The 20,227-nt window shown below is 41.2% G+C and overlaps 1 protein-coding gene across 2 annotated transcripts in view; it reads left to right on the top strand.

The window, feature by feature from the left end:
• The window catches only part of fstl5 (follistatin-like 5), a gene marked incomplete at its 3' end in the record, with an annotated part of 184,505 nt that extends 164,506 nt beyond the window's left edge, over positions 1–19,999 (top strand). For both annotated transcript variants that reach the window (XM_083915590.1, XM_083915591.1), the window contains exons 14-16: positions 3,574–3,681; positions 8,787–8,911; positions 19,297–19,999. In XM_083915590.1, coding sequence (XP_083771716.1) covers positions 3,574–3,681; positions 8,787–8,911; positions 19,297–19,999 — 936 coding nt within the window. The remainder of the gene's footprint in view (positions 1–3,573; positions 3,682–8,786; positions 8,912–19,296) is intronic.
• Between the last annotated feature and the right edge of the window lie 228 nt (positions 20,000–20,227).

Here is a 20,227-nt window from a genome sequence, read left to right on the forward strand (position 1 = left end):
GAGCTCCAGGCAGAAGGCCGGATGTGGTTGTTTGAATAATGTTGTTAAACCCAATAACTGACCAATGCTAGGCACTACCTCTTCCTTGATTCACCAATCACAGCTGCCCTAAACAACCCTGGTCACCTTTCTGCTGTGATACTTCGCCTGCCTAGTGCTCACATTTGCACTGAGGTATATGCAACAGTTAAGACACATTGATGATGGGTCATAAATCCATGGCACTTGGTAACAGATGAACTGGCATCCCTATGTCTGTCAGCCAATCCTAATGCAAGGTCTGTTGAAAAGCCAGTATGTGGAAAGTGGCAGAAATGGCAGGATGACAAGTTGGAATGGCAAATAAATTAGACCACCTCGATAAAAAGTGGTTATTTATTATTTATTAACTATTTCTTTTTAAAACAATAAGAAAAAATCAAGACAAAAAGATAATCTGACATTAACTAAAGAAAAGTTTCCTATAGTCTGTAACGTTTCTCTTAAATTAATCAAGTTCTAAGGGGTGTTTCCAACAGTGTGGACCAAAATGCCATCAGAGCAATGAACCTACAACCTACAACCGATCAGAGCTATGTAGGGTTGCGGGATGCATTCAAGTTGGGGCGGTGCTTGGCCTGTTTTGAAGCAGGAAAAAAATGGTGTTAAGGTCACAGACTTTCTCAAATTTCAGCTAAACAGTCCAATATAAAGTGTGTTCTGAAAAAATTTTAGGCAAGAAACGCAGTTACAGAATCTGAAATGCGGTTACAGAATCTTGGGGGGAGCGCAGACGTACCCGCCAGAGCAAAGGCAACATAAACTTGGCAGATTAGTCTCAAAGAAACAAGGTTTGATTTAGCGTTGGGTTCTGATAACCCAGAAAGAGATTTGGGATCTGGTCTTGTTTGGCATAATTCCTGTAATAAACTTTTTTGTAGCAAAGGGCAATGTAGAATCTAGTTTTTCGCCTGTTTTGCTGGTTTAAATTTCGTGCTAGTTCTGAATCCGAAGCATCTGGATTAAGTAGCTTGTGATAAACAATGTGTCAAAGTAAGTGCAGCTATTATGCCAATGTGTGAGCTGCATTTCATCAACTTTTCATTTCTTCTCAAAGGCGTTTCTGCCTTCTCAGCAAACAGCTGATCATAGATCTCAGTTAATTAGTTTATTTTTAATTATGTATCATTATTGTTAATTCCACTTGCCAAAGCAAAAACCTCATTACAGTAGATTTGATTAAAAAAATTTTTTTTTAAAAGTAATAATTGGAAAGAATGCAGGTTTGATAAAGTGGAATCAAACCCAAACACAGCTGCTCGTTCAACATGTGTCAGATTTTTGTTTCCCACTTGTCCAGAGCCTGAACAGTGCTTCACCCCTTCCCTGTTCCACTGTCACTGACGATCGGAAACGCTGCTTTTCCAGCATTAAAATCAGTTTTCTCACCTTTAGTTCACTTGCTAACCCCTGACCTTACTCATTTCATACTTACTGCTACAGCCAAGACCTGCACTTAACCGCCTTATTGATGTGGTAACCAGGTCACCCCGAGACCCACCTCTTCATGGATACTGTAACCTGGCAACCTTTTCAAAGATATTGTTACATGGCAACTACAATTTCTTAGTGATGGTGTAAGAGGCAATCCCACAGACACCCTGCCACCTTGCAGCAGCATTTATTTTCGGTGTCAGTGGATTTTTCGGGCGCGTCAGATAAATCCAGGGTTGCTCAGAACCCTGCAGCTGTTCTGCCACTGTGATGTCTGTTTACAACTCGCGAGCCTCTCAGGGACCTGCCAGTAAGCAGGTTGGTGTCCCGGAGACTGTCACAAGCTCATTATTAAGTCGCCTGAAGGTTTAGCATCATTGCATTATATTAACAGTGGTTAATTAACCACCTGAACCTGTCTCTCGTCTCGAATAGTAAGAGAAACACAGGTTTCACTGTTTTCCATTTTCTCATTGAATTTCTAATATCATTGACATGCATGAAGTAATATGGAAGCCCTGAAAAGGAAAGGTGAAAATAAATATCAGGGAACTGTTGGCCAAAACCTAAGTTTATCAAGTACATACCAGATAGTAGCTGGTACGTACTGGATAGTAACTCCTATATTGTGTAGCCACATGGCTACTTAATATTCACGTTGATGGATGACGTGATCACGATGCCTGCAGGCAGCGTAAACCTACCTAATTTGTATACGCAAGTTAAGTACACACCTGGACGTTATTTGTTCATCACAGCTGCTGCGTCTGGGCATGGCTGTTTCACAGGAGGTCTGTGTGTTTTAACTGTCGAAGACTGCTGCTGTTTTCAGGCGGTTTAAGAAGATAAACATGGGATCTACAGAACCAGTCAAGTGTCATGTCTACACTGTTAAACCAAGCCGGCACCTATGCACAGTCCCATTATGTTTTACAGACATTTGTAGTTCACTAATAGGGTAAAACATGCTGTTTATGCTGCATTTTGCTGACCTTTGGCACAGCTTTCTCGCCCTCAAAACAGCCTAAATAAGCCTCAAAGTTAATCTTGTACGGGTTTTGGCCAACAATGCCCCCCCGCCCCCAAAAACAAGTCTTTCACGGCTTCCGTAAAGTAATGAATAAATTGCATTTTGAAATTTATAACCAATTAAATGCACTGTAAAGATTTTTTTTTTTATGAGAAGTGTTTATTTAGCTTGTAATAATTAATTAAATGTGTGCAGCCGGTGTAATGTTTTTTCGCGCTTCGTCTCTGTCAGATCTGCTGTCGGCACTAAAAGTTACCAGAACATATTGGCTGAGGATCTGGATAATCTTCCTCAGCCAGAAAGAAGTTGTTAGTCGAGAGAAAAAGAACAACACGAACACCTGTTTTCTCCTATGACTACATGCTCAGAGATCGGTTATGATTTGACAGATAATCTCATCCTACTTGGAATAACCCTCTCAGGAGCTGTTTGCTCTCTCAGTGATACCATATATATATATATATTTTTTTTTGCATAGGTAAACAAAACGATTAGGGCTGGACTGCAAAACAAATAGTATAAACAGTAAGCTGCAGTCAAAGAGGATCGTGGGACTGCAGGGTTGCAATCATTTTCTTGAAAAAAGATGATTGCTTTTTTTTGTTGAGGCTGTTGCAACTGCATGTCTCCTTCTCCCTGGTGCTTTCTCTATTCCCTTTGAGCTGCCTGTCTCCCTGCACTCAGGTGGACATAATGCATGAGGAGCGCTTTTTTGTCACATGCGACTCATCTATTGTTCTTCTGACTTGGAATACTGCTGACGTGTGTCGAGGAACGGATAAAGACTGAAAGCAATTACTTCAGTGTGGTAAAGCCTTTGTGTCTGTCACCACTTGATTTGAAATGCAACATAAAAAGCACACCTCCGCTCTGCCTTGTTAAAAGAAGACCCGCTCCTGTCAACCCCTGATGCATTAGCCTGCAGGAAAACTTTTCAAAAGCATTACCACTGCACATCAAAGAAGGATCTCTGTAAAAGCAAAGTCTAGATTGCCTGGAATTGTTATTCTGCGGCCCAGATGTCTTTAAAGACTCAGTTTGGTTTGATTTGATTGTGTGTGTCCCTCCAGACGGTCAGCACCGACCCTTATCCTGTGAAGCTTCACTATGACAAGTCTCACGACCAGGTGTGGCTGCTCAGCTGGGGAGACATGGAGAAGAACTTACCTACTCTGCAGGTGAGTCCACAATTCAATGTTCCAAATGTTAATTCTTCCTCTGCATGGTTTTATGCGTGGAACAAGGTAGAAAAGCAGAGAATGAGACTTCATCGTTGCCAGGATTTGATCCAAGCTTTACAAAGGGCCACTTAATGTTTGTGTTGCACATACATGTGTCCTCTTACTGACTGACTTACAAGTTATCAATTATTGAGTGCATTAGTTTTTTTGATTGAGAAAATGTCCATCACCATTTCCCTGAGCTCAAAGTGATGTCTTCAAATGTCTCATATTGACCAACCTCCTCCAAACCCAAGAAGATTCAGTTTTTACAATAATATAAAACAGATAAAAACAGAAAGTACTCCCATTTAAGAACCTTTTACCAGCAAATGTTTGGGCTTTTTGCTTGAAGAGTGACTCAGAAGACTAAGTTAATATCAAAATAGTGACCGCTTCACTGACTAACCGTATCAGCTTTGGGTCAGATTGCCTTAAGTACAAGGTGATGATAAATTCCACGTGTGAACATGCATACATCGCATAGGTTTGTCAATAAAAACAATCCAGAAAGTTCAAGGTCATAAAAACCACAATCATCATTTATATTTATACTTAACCTACAACAAATGCATAGTGTATTAAAATACCGTATTTTCCACACTATAAGGCGCACCTAAAAACCTTCAAATTTCTCTAAAGCTGACAGTGCGCCCTATAATTTGGTGCGCCTTATATATGGACCAATATTGAGCCACAACAGGTCTCGCAACTACGGTTAGCAGCCGCCGACTCTATTTTCCCCCGTAGAAGAAGTAACGCGCGGTGCATGTTGAGATATACGACTGTGCGAAGCGTGCCGTTTCATTTCCATTTGTGTGTTTGTGTAAAGAGCCCAAAATGGCTCCTATTAAGAGACACGCTTACGACGCAGAGTTTAAACTCAAGGCGACTAGTCACGCAGTAGAACACGGGAATAGAGCAGCAGCCAGAGAGTTTAACATAAATTCAATTCAATTCAATTCAATTCAATTTTCAATTCAATTCAATTTTATTTATAGTGTCAAATCATAACAAAAGTTATCTCAGGACACTTTACAGAGTAGGTAAAGACCACACTCAATGACTTATTTATGATTTACATAGACCCAACAATTCCTCTGTAGAGTACAGTGGCAACGAAAACCTTCCCTATAACAGGCAGGAACGTCGGACAGACCCAGCTCTTTGGAGGACGGCCATCTGTCTTGACCGGTTGGGGAGGAAGAAAAGGAGAGAGAAAGAGAGAAAAGACACACAGATGGACAGGGAGAGACAGACAGACACACTTCCAGAGATGCAAGCAAAGCCTAACAGTAACTATAATATTTATAGTAATGTGAATATGACGTATATGTTAAGGCAGTTAATACAACAGAATAGTAGAAACAAGCACAGCTAAAGTGACAGAATATGAAAATGATAATAATTATGGTGGCAAACATGATCAATGATGAGTAGTGGCAATAGCAGCTACAATACAGCTACAAATTTTATAGTTTATTAAACTAGTGATAGTATATATGAGTAACAGTGACAATAGCAGCAGAAAGCGTCATGTAGGACCACGGCAGCAGGCACCACCACCATCAGCAGAGACCTGCGAGACGACAAAGCACAAACAGCTCCGGGGAAGAAGCTGAATCAGTAACATGCATTGATGGGACATGAATGATTCAAAAAACCGATCAATGGTGCCGAAGTGGAGGAAGCAACAACCATCTGACTGTTTTGGTGACATTCCCTTTAGCGCAGCTTCATCTAATGGATGCAAAACGTAACCCCAGCCTCGACTGTAGCGTCTATTCTATGCGCCTTATAATGCGGTGCGCCTTATATATGAAAAAAGTTTCAAAATAAGCCATTCATTGAAGGTGCACCTTATAATGTGGTGCGCCTTTTAGTGCAGAAAATACGGTAACCTTATAATCATTGTCTTGGCAAGGCGTCACAACTAATTAAATGTCCTGTTCTTTCCCTTTTACCAATAGAACATGAATGCGGCATTAATCACTGCAGACTCTCTGAGATATTCAGTTGTTGATTTATTTGTTTTGCTTGTTGAGGGGTAATTAACTGTCACTTACAGTGTGTAAGTATTTGGACAGTGACACATTTTCACTTGTTTTGGCTCAGAACTGCAGCACGTTAGGTTTGAAATTTAAATAACGACTATGAGAGGAAAGTGCTGATTAGTCACATCCATAGTTTGATAAATTTTTTTTTTTAAATGTAATAATGATAATATAATAGACCAAAACAAATTATAAGTTAAAGTGCCTCTCCACTCAACAATGTTTTTCCAATGAATCTGTCCTCTAAAATGTATGTCACTGACTGTAGTGACTTGTATCTGAGCAACACTAGAGGTGTTTTCACATTCCTCGTCCAGAAGGTGGTCACGCACGCTAAAGCTGGTGACTGATAGATGTAAAACAACGACGGGAACTACTTCCACAAAACACCGGCAAAGAATTGATCTGAAACCTCCTCCTTTCTGAAGCTGGCTTGAACACGTAGACCTAAAGCTGATTCTCTCCAATGTTTAGCCATCCCAATGTGTACTGCTGCAAGTTATCCACTCTTACCCGCCGGTAGATGCTAAATTGTAGTCATGAACCAAGTCTAACGAGCACAAGCGACGGTGGAGGGAAGGGCGGGGGCCTTCTAGAATTTCTCAAATAGGGAGAAAGAGTAGATGTGCTTCCAGCCTCGTCTCTAAATTTCTATGTGGGAAAACCGTGTTAAACAAAATGTTAATCGTAGCAGAGTAGTTTTTACATACCCTATTTTCCGCACTATAAGGCGCACCACATTATGAGGCACACCTTCAATGAATGGCTTATTTTTAAACTTTTTTCATATATAAGGCGCACCGCATTATAAGGCGCATAGAATAGACGCTACAGTCGAGGCTGGGGTTACGTTAAGGACCGCCTCTAAATTCATTGATGTTAAGTTCATGTGATAGCGCGAGTAGCATCCAGCTGCAGACCCGGAGCACAAGCCCCTCACTTGACACAAGTCCCTCACTTGAAAAAAAAACTTTTGCGTCACCTCCGTCAAGCAAGGGGCTTGTGTCAAGTGAGGGGCTTGTGCTCTGGGTCTGCAGCTGGATAGTATTGGCTAGCGCTGTTGTCTTCAGTCGAATAGTGATTGTACTGACACTTCTACTTGCTGCTCTCTGTTCAACAACCCACTGTTGGAGTTTGTCCTCCAACTGTAGCCATCTCGCTCTGTTCCCTCGGAAACTCTGTTTAGTTTTCTTTACTTGGCGCAGGTCATCTTGTTGCTTCCTCCACTTCCGCACCATTGATTGGTTCATGTTAAACTCTCTCGCTGCTGCTCTATTCCTGTGATCTACTGCGTGACTAATGGCCTTGAGTTTAAACTCTGCGTCGTAAGCGTGTCTCTTAATAGGAGCCATTTTGGGCTCTTTACACAAACACACACATGGAAATGAAACGGCACGCTTCGCACAGTCATATATCTCAACATGCACCGCGCGTTACTTCTTCTACAGGGGAAAATAGAGTCGGCGGCTGCTTACCGTAGTTGCGAGACCTGTTGTGGCTCAATATTGGTCCATATATAAGGCGCAGCGGATTATAAGGCGCACTGTCGGCTTTTGAGACATTTGAAGGTTTTTGGGTGAGCCTTACAGTGCGGAAAATACGGTACTTTAAAACGTGTCTGAAGGGGGGCTTGAATTAAAACTAAAAAAAAGTGTGGCCATAATATTTACTCAGCTGTTTCTTGATGTACAGCACTTTCATGCAACTTATCGTCTGACATATACACCAACATTGATATAACATAAGCCAGTACTCAAATAATAGCTGTGGCTATGTGGCTAGTATTAACAAATTATGACTAATAAAGCCTAGGTGGAAAAATAAGACATTTCTGCGGGGCTAGGAATTACCTGTAGCCGCAGAAATAATGTCTTTATACTCCATCAACGAAACATCCTGATGTTTTTTCACATTAAGGACTTCCAATAAAGCGCAGGGCGTTTAATGTGAAAACTGTGGAGTAAGCATGGATATTAATCCTTTGGTAACATCTCTCAGGGAAGAAGGCAAAGAGGAACGCCTGACATGACTCCTGTTTCACTGATGAAATAATGCTGCGTAAATGGGCGTTATACTGAATTTATAAAGACAGCTAATAAACATGTAGGACGTTTTGAGTTTACATCAACTGGGCAACGGGGACAGTTAGGCACAGAGGCCTCATTCTATCTGGCACAGAGATAAATAAAGGAGACTGTACGCTACCGTACGTAATCAGCTCATATGAGCACGGCCAATTTATTGGTCTAGTGAGTCACATCCTTGTTAGGTGAACAGCGAAGGAATTGTCTTTTTTTTTTTTACATGTAATCCCCTCATGTTACAGGAGGGCAATGACGGGGTTAGATTCTCTACACTGTTCATTTAATGTGGATGTTAACATTCTGGTTTATTTCACGTCCAGTGAATTGGAATACACAACAACAAAAAACGCGATGGGAGCATGACTTGCTCCGAATAGATTCAGTAGATATGTAATGAAATGGAAATGTATTTTAAAAACGTATCTTTTGTGTTCTCTGAGAGTGGACTCAGTTTGAGTGTTGAGTGGTTTTCAAAATCCTGCTCATCGTCGCCTGCACAGAAATTCATAATGCAGGGCTCGGTCTGTGGCAATTCGCTTTGTGCATTGTGGCACAATCAAAGCAAACCCTGCCCACACACAAGCATACGTCTGCAGACTTCCATGCATGCAAGTATTACTTAGATGCCAGTGACAACGGCACATACCACCTCCCACTGTGAAGCTCCAACAACTCAGCAATAAGAGAAGAGGATGAAGGCTTATATTTCAAATCTGCACACATGATAGCAACATATTTGAGTCATTTATCTGAGTTTATTTCACTTCTTTTTAATGAAATGAAACTCACTCTAGGTAGTAAGTATTACTTTCTTTTGGTTGTAAGCTACAAATAAGTACGAGTTACAAACTCAAACAAGTAGATGCACTTGTATTCATTGCGCTCATGTTTAACACCCACCACCTTCTTCGTTGGTGTTCCCCAGGTAATCAATCAGGCCAGTGGACGAGTCTCCCATCACACTGTTCACACGCAGCCGATCGGCAGGCGCTTCGACAGGGTGGACGACTTCTTCATTCCGGCCTCCAGCCTCATCATTAACCACATCAGGTGCGTCCAGTCTGATCCAAGAACACTCCTAATGCAAATTGATTCACAAATTACATTCACCTCATTGGCATTTCGTTCACTTTTTTCCTCATAGACTCAATAGCGTGATAATGATTTGGCCAGGTAGTTAGTGTGAAAATGAGTGTGCTCGTCTGTCGAGGCTGTAATGGAGATTTTGGAAAAAGGCCCAAGTGGTCATCTGTGCTGAAGAGGAGGCCGTGGCCCAACACCTGAAATAGTTCTAAAAATAGTTGCCACGGGGCGACAGTAGCTCAGTCCATAGGTGACCCGGCTGGGAATCGTAGGGTTGCCGGTTCGAGTCCCTGTGTGGACCATGAATGGTGATGCTGTTGAGCAAGGCACCGAACCCCCAACTGCTCTGGGCGCTGATCCATTGGCAGCCCCCTCGCTCTGACATCTCTCCATTATTGCATGTATATAGGTCCTGTTTGTGCATGTGTGTGTATTTCGGGTCTGTGTGTGTAACATGAATAATAATAATAGCAGAGTGAAAAAATAGAATTTCCCTTGTGGGATTAATAAAGTAATTCTTATTCTTCTTCTTTTTGCACAGTTGGTCAGCTGGAAATTAAAATGTGATTTGACAAACCAGCACTTATGAGTGACCTTATTACCCATTTTGGCAGCCATTTTAAATTTAGTCAGTCTCAAGTTTCTTAAACCAAAACATATTACTGACCAAATAAATGAAAGATGTCATCATAAATAAAACAATAAAGTCCCTTTATGTTCACGTCAGATCACTGTGTGTCATTTTACAGAGCAAACTAATGAAAAACAGAATGCAGTGTTCAGTCTGAGATGAAAACTCAGTCACATGTTCCTTCCTTAAGTGATTGTATTTGCTGTTTCATTACTGTCCCATCTCATCTCATCTCATCTCATCTTCACCCTCTTATCCGGGGTCGGGTCGCGGGGGCAGCAGCTCTAGCGGGGGACCCCAAACTTCCCTTTCCCGGGCCACATTAACCGCTCACTGAATTCTGATTGGTTGAGAGGACGTATCGCATTTAGGCTAAAAATAGGTTTGGCGCTGGTCGCGGTTTGGAAAGGAACTGCATCTTGAGACCATTTTAAACAAGGAAATGTAGATTTGGCATGAAACACTGATGAAGCAGTGAATAGGTTCTGTATACAGCAAAGTGGCATGACAAACTCATTTTTTTTAAATCTGGCTTTTATCTCGTTTCGGAAAAGAGCTCTTCATATTATAAAAATGATTAGTTATACTGTTGTGGATAAACGGGGTAAGCATGTTCGATCATTTGGCCACAAGGTGAATGAGGCCTGCAACTAACGATTATTTGCTAATTAATTATTCAGTCTACGAAATGTACATTTCACAAGTTTCCTTTCTAAATGTCTCGCTTTGTTCAAATCCGACTCTCAGTCAAATTCAGTCGATATACAACAAAGAAAAGCAGCAAATCAAGGACAAGTTGGAAGCAGCAAAGGTTTGGCATTTTAGCTTGAAACATAACTTAAACAGCTGATCAATCATCAAACTATTTGCCCTTTAATTTGCTGCCGATGGATTAATGCTGCCGATGGATTAATCAAACATCACGTTAAATGAAAGCAAACTGCGCTGAGCTAACACCAAACAGACCTGTGGTGTATATTGTATTGTATAAAGCAGGGCTGCCCAATCCTGCTCCTGGAGGGCCACTGTCCTGCATGTTTTAGGTTCCTCCCTGCTCTAACACACTTGAGTCTAAAGATTTTCAAACCTGTGACAGGCTTCAGGTGCTTGATGACGAGCACATCATTAGATTCAGGTGTGTTGGAGGAGGGAGAAACCTAAAACATGCAGGACAGTGGATCTCCAGGAGCAGGGTTGGGAAGCCCTGGTATAAAGTATCATCATCCAATCAGGCACTCACCCAAACTGCAGTTATTTTGTTTCTAAATCTACAACCAGGGAATTTAAGCTTTGGGGATCTTGAAGCTCAACAGAAAAAGTGACTTCATTTATATTGTTATTTGTATCTATCAACTACCTGGCAGAGCACCTGTAGCTGGAGACAAATGTGCTCAGCGTTTTAGCACACTGTTTTAAAAACAAGGAAGCAGTGTAATTATGTTGCTAAGTACCCAGAAAACAAGCTTAACTCAGCTCTGCCTCATTTAAAAAGCCGTGCAGGTTTGTGTGCGTGCAATTCAAAAGAGTCTTTGTGGCAAATGGTCAAAGAGGCTGGTTCTTCTCTAATAGCTGTAATCATAGAAGTCATTAGCAATCCTCGGTCAAGATGACTTATTTTTGTTTTTACAGTTTGGTTATATATATATATATATATATATATATATATATATATATATATATATATATATATGACGTGTTGTCTTACGGTTTTAAAGGCTTTATTAAAGTAGAGATATGTCATTTTTTAACCACCCAGACTCCACCTAGTCATTATATCCCCCTTACTTATAATTATTTATCAAAACTCTTGTGAAAATATTTTGTGAAAGCTCAACCCGTACAATATCGTCACAATATAGATAATGAGGTCAAAAATGTCATATTTGATATTCTCCATATCGTGCAGCCCTTCTCCATAAGAGTCTTTTTGTGGCAAATGGTCAAAGAGGCTGGTTCTTCTCTAATAGCTGTAATCATAGAAGTCATTAGCATCCTCGGTTAAGATTACTTATTTTTGTTTTTTACGGTTTGGGTAGATATATATATATATATATATTGTGATAGATTTTGTAAAATAACATGTGTTGTCTTATGGTTTTAAAGGCTTTAACAGTAGAGAGATGTAATTTTTTTTAACTACCTAGACTCCACCTAGTCATTATATCTATAGATTATATATATAATTATTTATCAAAACTCTCTAGTCACAATATAGATATTGAGGTCAAAAATATCATATTAGATTTTCTCCATATCAAGCAGCCCTATAATATGTTTTTTTTTTTTTTTTTTTTACATAAATCAGAATTCTGCATAAGCTATAAAGACAATAGCCAGAAGGGAGACAGTCGGCACCTCACCTCTTCTCTAACATTTGAGTGAATCAACAACAAAGCACTGACATGCTGCTGTGCTTTTTATAAAGTCACAAGTGGTTGTAACTCTCGGGCTTAACTTGGACAGAGAAAAGCTGCTCCCAAATGTTTAACTAATGTCATGGAGAGGCCAGGAACAAGCAGGAGGTCTGGAGGATTTAAGGATGGTAGCGGTACCCTGGAGAGGAGGAGTCAGCAGTCCGGTGTGTTCGTGTGTGTATGTTGTGGATGGGGTGCTGGGTTTGCTGGCACAGCTGTAATTAGATCCACTGGGACCCGCAGGGAAGATTGCAGGAAAGTGTTCCCAGTGTTGTTAGAAAATTGCCATCTTTACCTTAACTAGTTGCTCATCGTTTTTGATGCTCTTAAAAATAAGCTTATGGTTTGTTTCTGCTACTGCCAGACCCGCTTATTATGAATGTTGTTTACGCAGCTAAAGTGCAAAACATAATGCCTGAACAAATACCTTCCCATTATACAGATAGGGTGCATCTTAACAGTTACAGGCCAAAGACTTGCGACAAGACAAAACCATTCTAGAACATTGCAAACGGTGAACTTTTACGTTTAACAATGTAAGGCATCTGTTTAAACAGCCAATTAACTCACAGCAAAGAGTGCCGGTCAGTTCACTTACAAACCATCCAAAACTCAAGGCATTTTGATCGGCTGACGGAGGCTCAACAAGTGCGCACGAGAGAAAACGACAGAGAATGAGAGGGTCGAGCGATAATAAGGCAATAAGGAAAGGGAGAGCAATAATCAAGACCAAAGCAGTGAATCAGAGAAATTACTACACTATTTTTGCTGTTTTGTCAGCTGTAGCAACTAGCTCTGTCCATCCATCTTCAATCGCTTGTCCCTATTGGCGTCGTGGGGGGGCTGGAGCCGATCCCAGCCAACATTGAAGCGGGGTACACCCTGGACAGGACGCCAGTCCACAGGGCACATAGAGACAAACAACCATTCACACTCACATTGGCACCTACTCCAGAGAAGCCAGAGAAAACACAAACATGAGGAGAACATGCAAACAGAAGGGCCCCAGCCTTGCTGTGAGGCAACAGTGCAAACCACCTCACCACCGTGCCGCCCTCACTAGCTCTGTACTCATTCATATTTCTAAATTATATCCAGCTACAAAATCGCCTGAAAAGTCAGAAGTTGGAACAGAAGTACAAAGAGTCGTTGTTATGGAGATGATTGTTGTATTGTAGAAGTAGTTGCAAGTTTCAACTCGTCTCGTCGTGGATCTTTGGTCTGAGCCGGGTTTAACAGTTTACAATCTTTTAGAAATGTTTCGTGGTGCAACTATCAACTGCCAATTTTCCCAATGAACCATTTAGAAAACTGAATAAATGCTGATCACAAATTCTCAAATTTACAGCTCAAAACTGAAATAAATATAATTTACTGTAATGTAAAGACAGGTGAAAAGCAGCAAATTCCCCCTTTTGGAAGCTAGAAATTCAAATTATGAAAAATTGCTTATACTTCCAGCTCAAATGACAATATGTTCAGTCTATAAAATCTTGTCCAACAACAAGTTTCAGCTTGAAAAAGGACTTAAATAATTTGTCGAGAATCAAAAAGTTGCTGATTCATTTTCTGTTGTTCTAGTAATTGATTAATCAAGCATGTCTAATTTTCTATTGTTATATCATCTCATCTTCATCCGCTTATCCGGGGTCGGGTCGTGGGGGCAGCAGCTTTAGCAGGGGACCCCAAACTTCCCTTTCCCGGGACACATCTGGTCTAACTGGGGGATCCTGAGGCGTTCCCAGGCCAGTGTGGAGATCTAATCTCTCCACCTAGTCCTGGGTCTCCCCAAAGGCCTCCTACCAGCTGGACGTGCCTTGCACACTTCCCTAGATCCTCGAACCACCTCAACTGGCTCCTTTCAAAGCAAAGGAGCAGCGGCTCTACTCCGAGTTCCTCACGGATGGCTGAACTTCTCACCCTATTGTTATATCAATATACTGTAAATAATATTATCACGTTTAATGATCCCGAACGTTAAAGGAAAATAGTTAATCACCTTGATGCAAAAAACATTAAAAATCCAATATTGCAACAAAGCCGTCCTGATCATTGATTGCAACATTTCCCAACAATTGATTAAAGCGTAGGATATAATGATAGATATTAACGGCACAAATAAAACTGAGTAAATTATATGCAAGTTACATATTGTTTTACAGTTGATTTACTTTACTTACAGCAATTTAGCCCAAACGTAACTGATATTTCATTTGTAAGAAGAAGAAGAAGAAGAAGAATTACTTTATTTATCCCGCAACGGGGAAATTGAGTTTTTTCACTCTTATTATTAATCATGTTACACACACAGGCCTGAAATACACACACATGCACAGACAGGACCTATATACATGTAATTATTGATTAGATGTTAGAGCGAGGGGGCTGCCAGTGACCGGTGCCCTGAGCAGTTGGGGTTTTGGTGCCTTGCTCAACAGCACCTCGGCAGTGCCCAGGAGATGAACTGGCACCTCTCCAGCCACCAGTCCACACTCCATACATGGTCCACACAAGGACTTGAACCAGCAACCCTACGGTTCCCAGCCAAGTCACCTATGGACTGAGCTACTACCGCCCCTCAATGATTTAAATGATACAAAATGTAAATGTAGAGCGTGACTGGGAAAGCAAGTAAAGCAGTACACAAAGGCCCTGTAACATATTTGACTTTCCTACAAGTGCTCAGTGAAAACGCAATTTAGCCCATACTTATACTTTACCTATTGCGGTGGTTTTGTATTGGATTGCAACTGTTTCTAATATTTTGTCCTGCTAAGTCAATGACGTTTTTTTTTTAGACAAGCTTAATTCATGATGTGGATTTCTACATTTAGCTGAAAGCAGATGGAAGTGGCACACTGAGATGCGGTCGTCTGTCCACGTACAGCAGTTTTGTTACCAGCTCATTATTCGGTCTTGTTAACCGTGGTGGGAAGTGGTCTTCTGTGTATTCGAAAGGACAATACATCAGTATACAGTTGCGATACACAAAGAACTTTAGATCTATATGTGCGTGGATGCAGTTATTTATCCAGACAGCTGTTTTTATTGCACATATCAGGAAAGTTTAAATTAACTGCTGCCTTGTGGCAATGATTTTTTTTAATCTTGTACCCAGACAGCCACTTTTCTGTTGGCAGCAAGGCGGCATTGATTAGTCCATTTAACAACATGAGCAGTGTTCGCACAGCCGACATATATTCAACAACTTCCGGGGATTGTTTAATGACTTTGGGATTCCCTCTGCAGCTACTATAAAGCGAGCAGGAGCTTCCGGGGGGCTGTCATTCATTAAAACCATTGACTTAGAGTCAGGCAACTCTGCATGTCAGCAGAAAAAGCTGTTACTTCTTATCTTAACCCACATCTGCAGTACCCTGCAGCTCAGGCTGCCCACACTTATTTTTCCCACCGACTGCCTTTTGGCAAAACACGGCGAGCGAGATGTTGATTCGATGTTTTTGCGCTGGAGGATGTCTGAACAAGAGTTGCTGTGTTATAGATATCTTTTACTGCAGCATTCATTGTTCTGCTCCTTGTTCATGAATTTTGCCCTCAGGAGCTTTAGCTGAACCGCAGAGCAAAGTGTTGAGACCCAGTCATTTCTTAAACGGAAAATATCGACATGAAGATACGATGATGAAATGTGAAGCGGTTGTAGTTAAACATAACCCTATTGAGCAGAACCAGGGAGAATCTTTGACGCATTAATCATTGACACAAACGACAAACAGCAGCTGTCAGTTTGGCTGCGAGCGATCTGGGTCTGCCAGTGAAGCGAGCCAGCTGTGTTCACATTAGAACAATGTGTGATTATTAATTCGTCAAACGTGAAAAAAATATCTTCTGCCGGTGAAAATAATCTTTTCATTGCAGAATAAATGCACCGTTGACCTTTAGCTTCCAAGCATGTTACCAAAATACCACAGTATGTGTGAATTCTACCCATCGATCTGTCAACAACGGATTGAAAACGACCCAAAGCAAAACATTTTCAGCAGGCAGGGCGGTGATATTGGTGTGTAACTCATCAGCGGATGAACAGGGCAAATGGTTTCAGGTTTAAGCTGCACAGTACGTTTTAAAAATCTTTTATTCACATGTCTTGGAGCTATTTTTTTAATAAAGGTAAGACAAAGTAGGATCAAGTACATATTATTGTCAGGGTGCTTGATTTATACAGATTTGGCTTTTAAAGTCTCATAAAATCCATTTAGTTGGTTAAAAGTCAAGACTTGCACTCTCCCAGCTGTTAAATTAACAGGGTAACTCATAAAACATGTACCCTAATTGATTTAATTTCATGTTTTCAGTTTCCAGTGGAGGAGAATAAATGACAAATCTAACAATCATAATTTCCTTGGAATATTTAATACAAGTTTGACTGGCATGTTTTGCAGTGAACCCAAGAGCTATGAAGTCTGTGTGAAAGAAAAAAAAAAGAAATGAAACTAATTAATGTACACCTTGTAATGCAACATGGCATTAAATGATAATGTTTAACATTTTAATGGTAAGGAATGTCAAAGATAGCACAGTAATGTGCAGCCGACAAAAGCTAAATATATCCACGCGTCTGTCAAAATCAAAACAAAAGTGAATTACTGTACATTCAGGCAGCTCATTTGATTCAATTATTCATTTTGCTCTGCGTTAATTTAACCCTACACTTACTCACTGGGTTGGCAGTTACATTAAGGCCCGTCTCTGCCACACACACGCACACAAACACGCACACACGCAGTTAATGCAGGGCAAAATATGATGTGAAGTGTCTCAATCTTGGGTTTAATGCAAATGTTTGGACAGCAAAACAGCCTTCCTGCTCAAACAACACCCAATTGTTATTGTCTAAGGACAGTTCCAGTGATTACTGTTAAAACAAGACAGAGTCATCAAATAAAGATATTGGTGGCATGACTTGAGGTCATTCTATTTTGAACTGAAAGTAAGAAGGGAAAAAAACTGTGATGAAACAGACAATAGTTCAGTTTTATTTCTCTCACTACAGGCAGCAACAAAACGTGAAATACTACACCAATAATGTTTTAACAAGCTGACTATATGAAACAGCTCTTTTGACAGAAGCCATGTGGGAAATCTGATCCCAGAACTACTCAGACTGCAAGACAACCGAACCGTGTCTGACATGCCAGAAATCCACGATTGTCCGACAGCTACTACACATCCAACGACAATTTAGGGTTAAAAACTGTAAACTGAACTATATGGGCCTGGCTTTTCAAATATGTTAAAGATCCTTAACATTATATTCTGACAAAAGCCCCACACAGATCTGGTTTTTCCATGACCTCGGCGCTGCTTCTTTGCTGGACCCAGTGGTCTACACAATCTGTGGATCAATGATTCCCTCCACAGGGATGATAATGTGGCTTTCAAACAGCCATTTTCTGCAGGTACAGACAGCTTGATGTTCAAATGGCATGAAAGATGATGAATGACTGCAAGATTGAAGTGCCTGTCAGCATTGATCAGCTGGTATTCACATTTAATTGAGGCCTGCCTGCCTCTTCCATATTCCCCCTTTACCTCTCTCAGCTGTTAAAATGTAATATGCCATTAAGATTCCTTGGGTTTTTGTAATGAATAGTATTTTCACTGATCCATGGCCACACATAAAACTGCTATAATTCTATTAGAGGGGAAAGTGTAGATGATGCTAGGCTGGCATTACGAAGATTGTCAGTGACCAGTATTTGGCTGTTGAAGTGGTTAAATGGATCTCTCAGCAATTATTTAAGTGTTTTTCCTCAACATGTCCTTAAAAATGTTGCAAGGCCAACAATTATCATAATACCACAGCAGAGCATGTGAGTGGGGCGTGAGCAGAGTGTGAGAAATTGGGGAGTGCTAGCAGAAGGTTTTTTTTTCATGAAGCGCAGAGCAGTTTTTTTTTAAAGATTGGACGGTTGCCTTTATCTCTTGCTCCAATTTTGCTCCGGTACCACTCACAGCATGAGTTCGTAGCGAGCCAGAGCTCGTCTCTGTATTATTGCAGCTTGGTGGTTCATGCAGATGGACGGTGCCCCCACGCTGCCTCATAGTGGGCGCCGTTCATCTAATAAATTCCACACAGCTTCTTTCTTTTTTTGGAGCGAGTGGTGAGTGATTTGAGTGGAGCGGCTCAGAACAGAGTGGGGGGAAAGATCAGCTCCGCAAGCGAGGAGCAGAAATTATCGCCGCTCCACTCCGCTCACACGCTCTGTTACACAGTAAATATTAATTAGCGTCTCTTATTTCAGGTTGGTGTATCATGATATGTGGATTGTGCTGCTCTTTTTAGTTACCACTGGCACATCCCGACTTCAAATAATAATGAACTGGTTGATCCTGATAAATCCACAAGCCCCAACTCATCAGTCTTACTAAACGAGTGCTGCTGGAGTTTTGACCTCTTCAGACATCTTCCCCTTCTCTATCTACCTTGGTAGTAGGTGTAGTTGTGCCAAAAACCCCACTCTACTTTTAAAATAACGATGAAAACTATGGACTTTTAGACACAATGCTTAGTATTTATAATATTTCCTGGTGTATCCATAAAGACTGTAGTGTTGGTGCAGACAGCTCTAAAATGTATTATCAACTCTATTTGTTACTTATCTACAAGTTTGACAGTCAGATTCAGCAGACGTATTTTTTAGCTGCATTGCTAACATGCTGATCCATTTTGACTGGTGAGAAGAAGTGTGCTACACTTCTTTTCGACCATCAAATTTGTCTTTAACTGCCAGCCTCGGTGGGCCTTAATGTTCTATATTATAACACTCTAATCTCTAGCAGGTATAATGTCTGACATGTTCACCTTCTTAGTTTAGCATGATAAATATAGCTAAACACACAGACAGTACAACTGAGGTTTCCCAGGGATTTTAGCATTGGATGGCTCTATATGAGTTAAGGGATCAACAAGGTTGTTATTCCATTCATCCTGAGGCAGACATGAATGTCCGTACCAAATGTAATACTGTAGCAATCCCTTCAATAGCTGTCATGACATTTCACCAATGATCACCATAGCACCTAGCAGATACTAGTAGATGATTTGACCTGCTGGTAGCACACCATTTAAAGTTGGATTATAACTAAACTCTGTCGACTTCATCCCCTGAGAACCATGACTTGCTGCACAAAAGTTGATCGCTATCCATCCAATAGTTGTTGATAGGTGGTGGTGGTAGATCAGCCGACTACTATAAAGGCTAAAAATCAGTCACAATTTGGGGTTTACAAGAAGACAAAATGTGTTATTGATCAAATGATTTTCTTTATTTTTTTCTTGTCTACAGATTTGGCCTCATCCTTCACCGAAATGAGCCTGTCCTCCACAAGATCGACCTAGAGACAACGTCATATGTGAAAAACATCAGTTTACGGGAGTATAACTGCATCCCTAAGTCTGTAGCCTACACCCATCTTGGCGGCTACTACTTTGTCAACTGCAGGCCCGACTCCACCGGCGCCACGCAGCCACAACTCATCTTGGACAGTGTAACAGATAGCGTTATTGGACAAAACCGCGACGTCACAGGCACTCCCTACGTGTCTCCCGACGGCCACTACTTGATCACTGTCGATGATGGCGATGGCCTGATGAGGATCCAAGTGATCTCAGAGCGGGGAGAGATCCAGGAGCCCTTTGACATCCACACTAACCTCCACCTGTCTGATCTGGCCTTCCAGCGCTCCTTCACGGAGATCCACCAGTACAACGTGTTCGGTTGCTCCGGCCGTCAAACTGACGCTCTGTTTGTTGAGCTGAGCACCGGCAAAGTGAAGATGATCAAGAGCTTGAAAGAGGCCACCAAGTCATTCGAGTGGTCGTGGAGCAATAGGAACAGGGTAATGGTTGGCAGCGGACTATTCGGACAGTACCTCATGAGCCCATCCAGAGAGTCCCTCTTCATCCTGGACGGACGTCTCAACAAGCTCAACTGTGAGATCACTGATGTCCTCAAAGGCAACGTAGTGGTGTGGGTTGGGGAGTCTTAGGTCGTAATGTTAAGACCCAATTCTTTTTCTCAAAAGGTACTGCTGCACTGACTTCTGTTGCAGATTTCTTTTAATTTTGTGGGAATGCGATAGGGAATACCACAGTTTCCGAAACCAATTTGACCATTTGTAAGTTCACTGGATGAGGAGCTCTCATGCAGAAAAAATAAGGCAGTGAGGCAGTTATTGATTGATAATATTTTAAAGCCAAGTTTAAATCCACCGGGT

The sequence above is a fragment of the Echiichthys vipera genome (assembly GCF_963691815.1).
Source record: "Echiichthys vipera genome assembly, chromosome: 6".
Taxonomy (NCBI): domain Eukaryota; kingdom Metazoa; phylum Chordata; class Actinopteri; order Perciformes; family Trachinidae; genus Echiichthys; species Echiichthys vipera.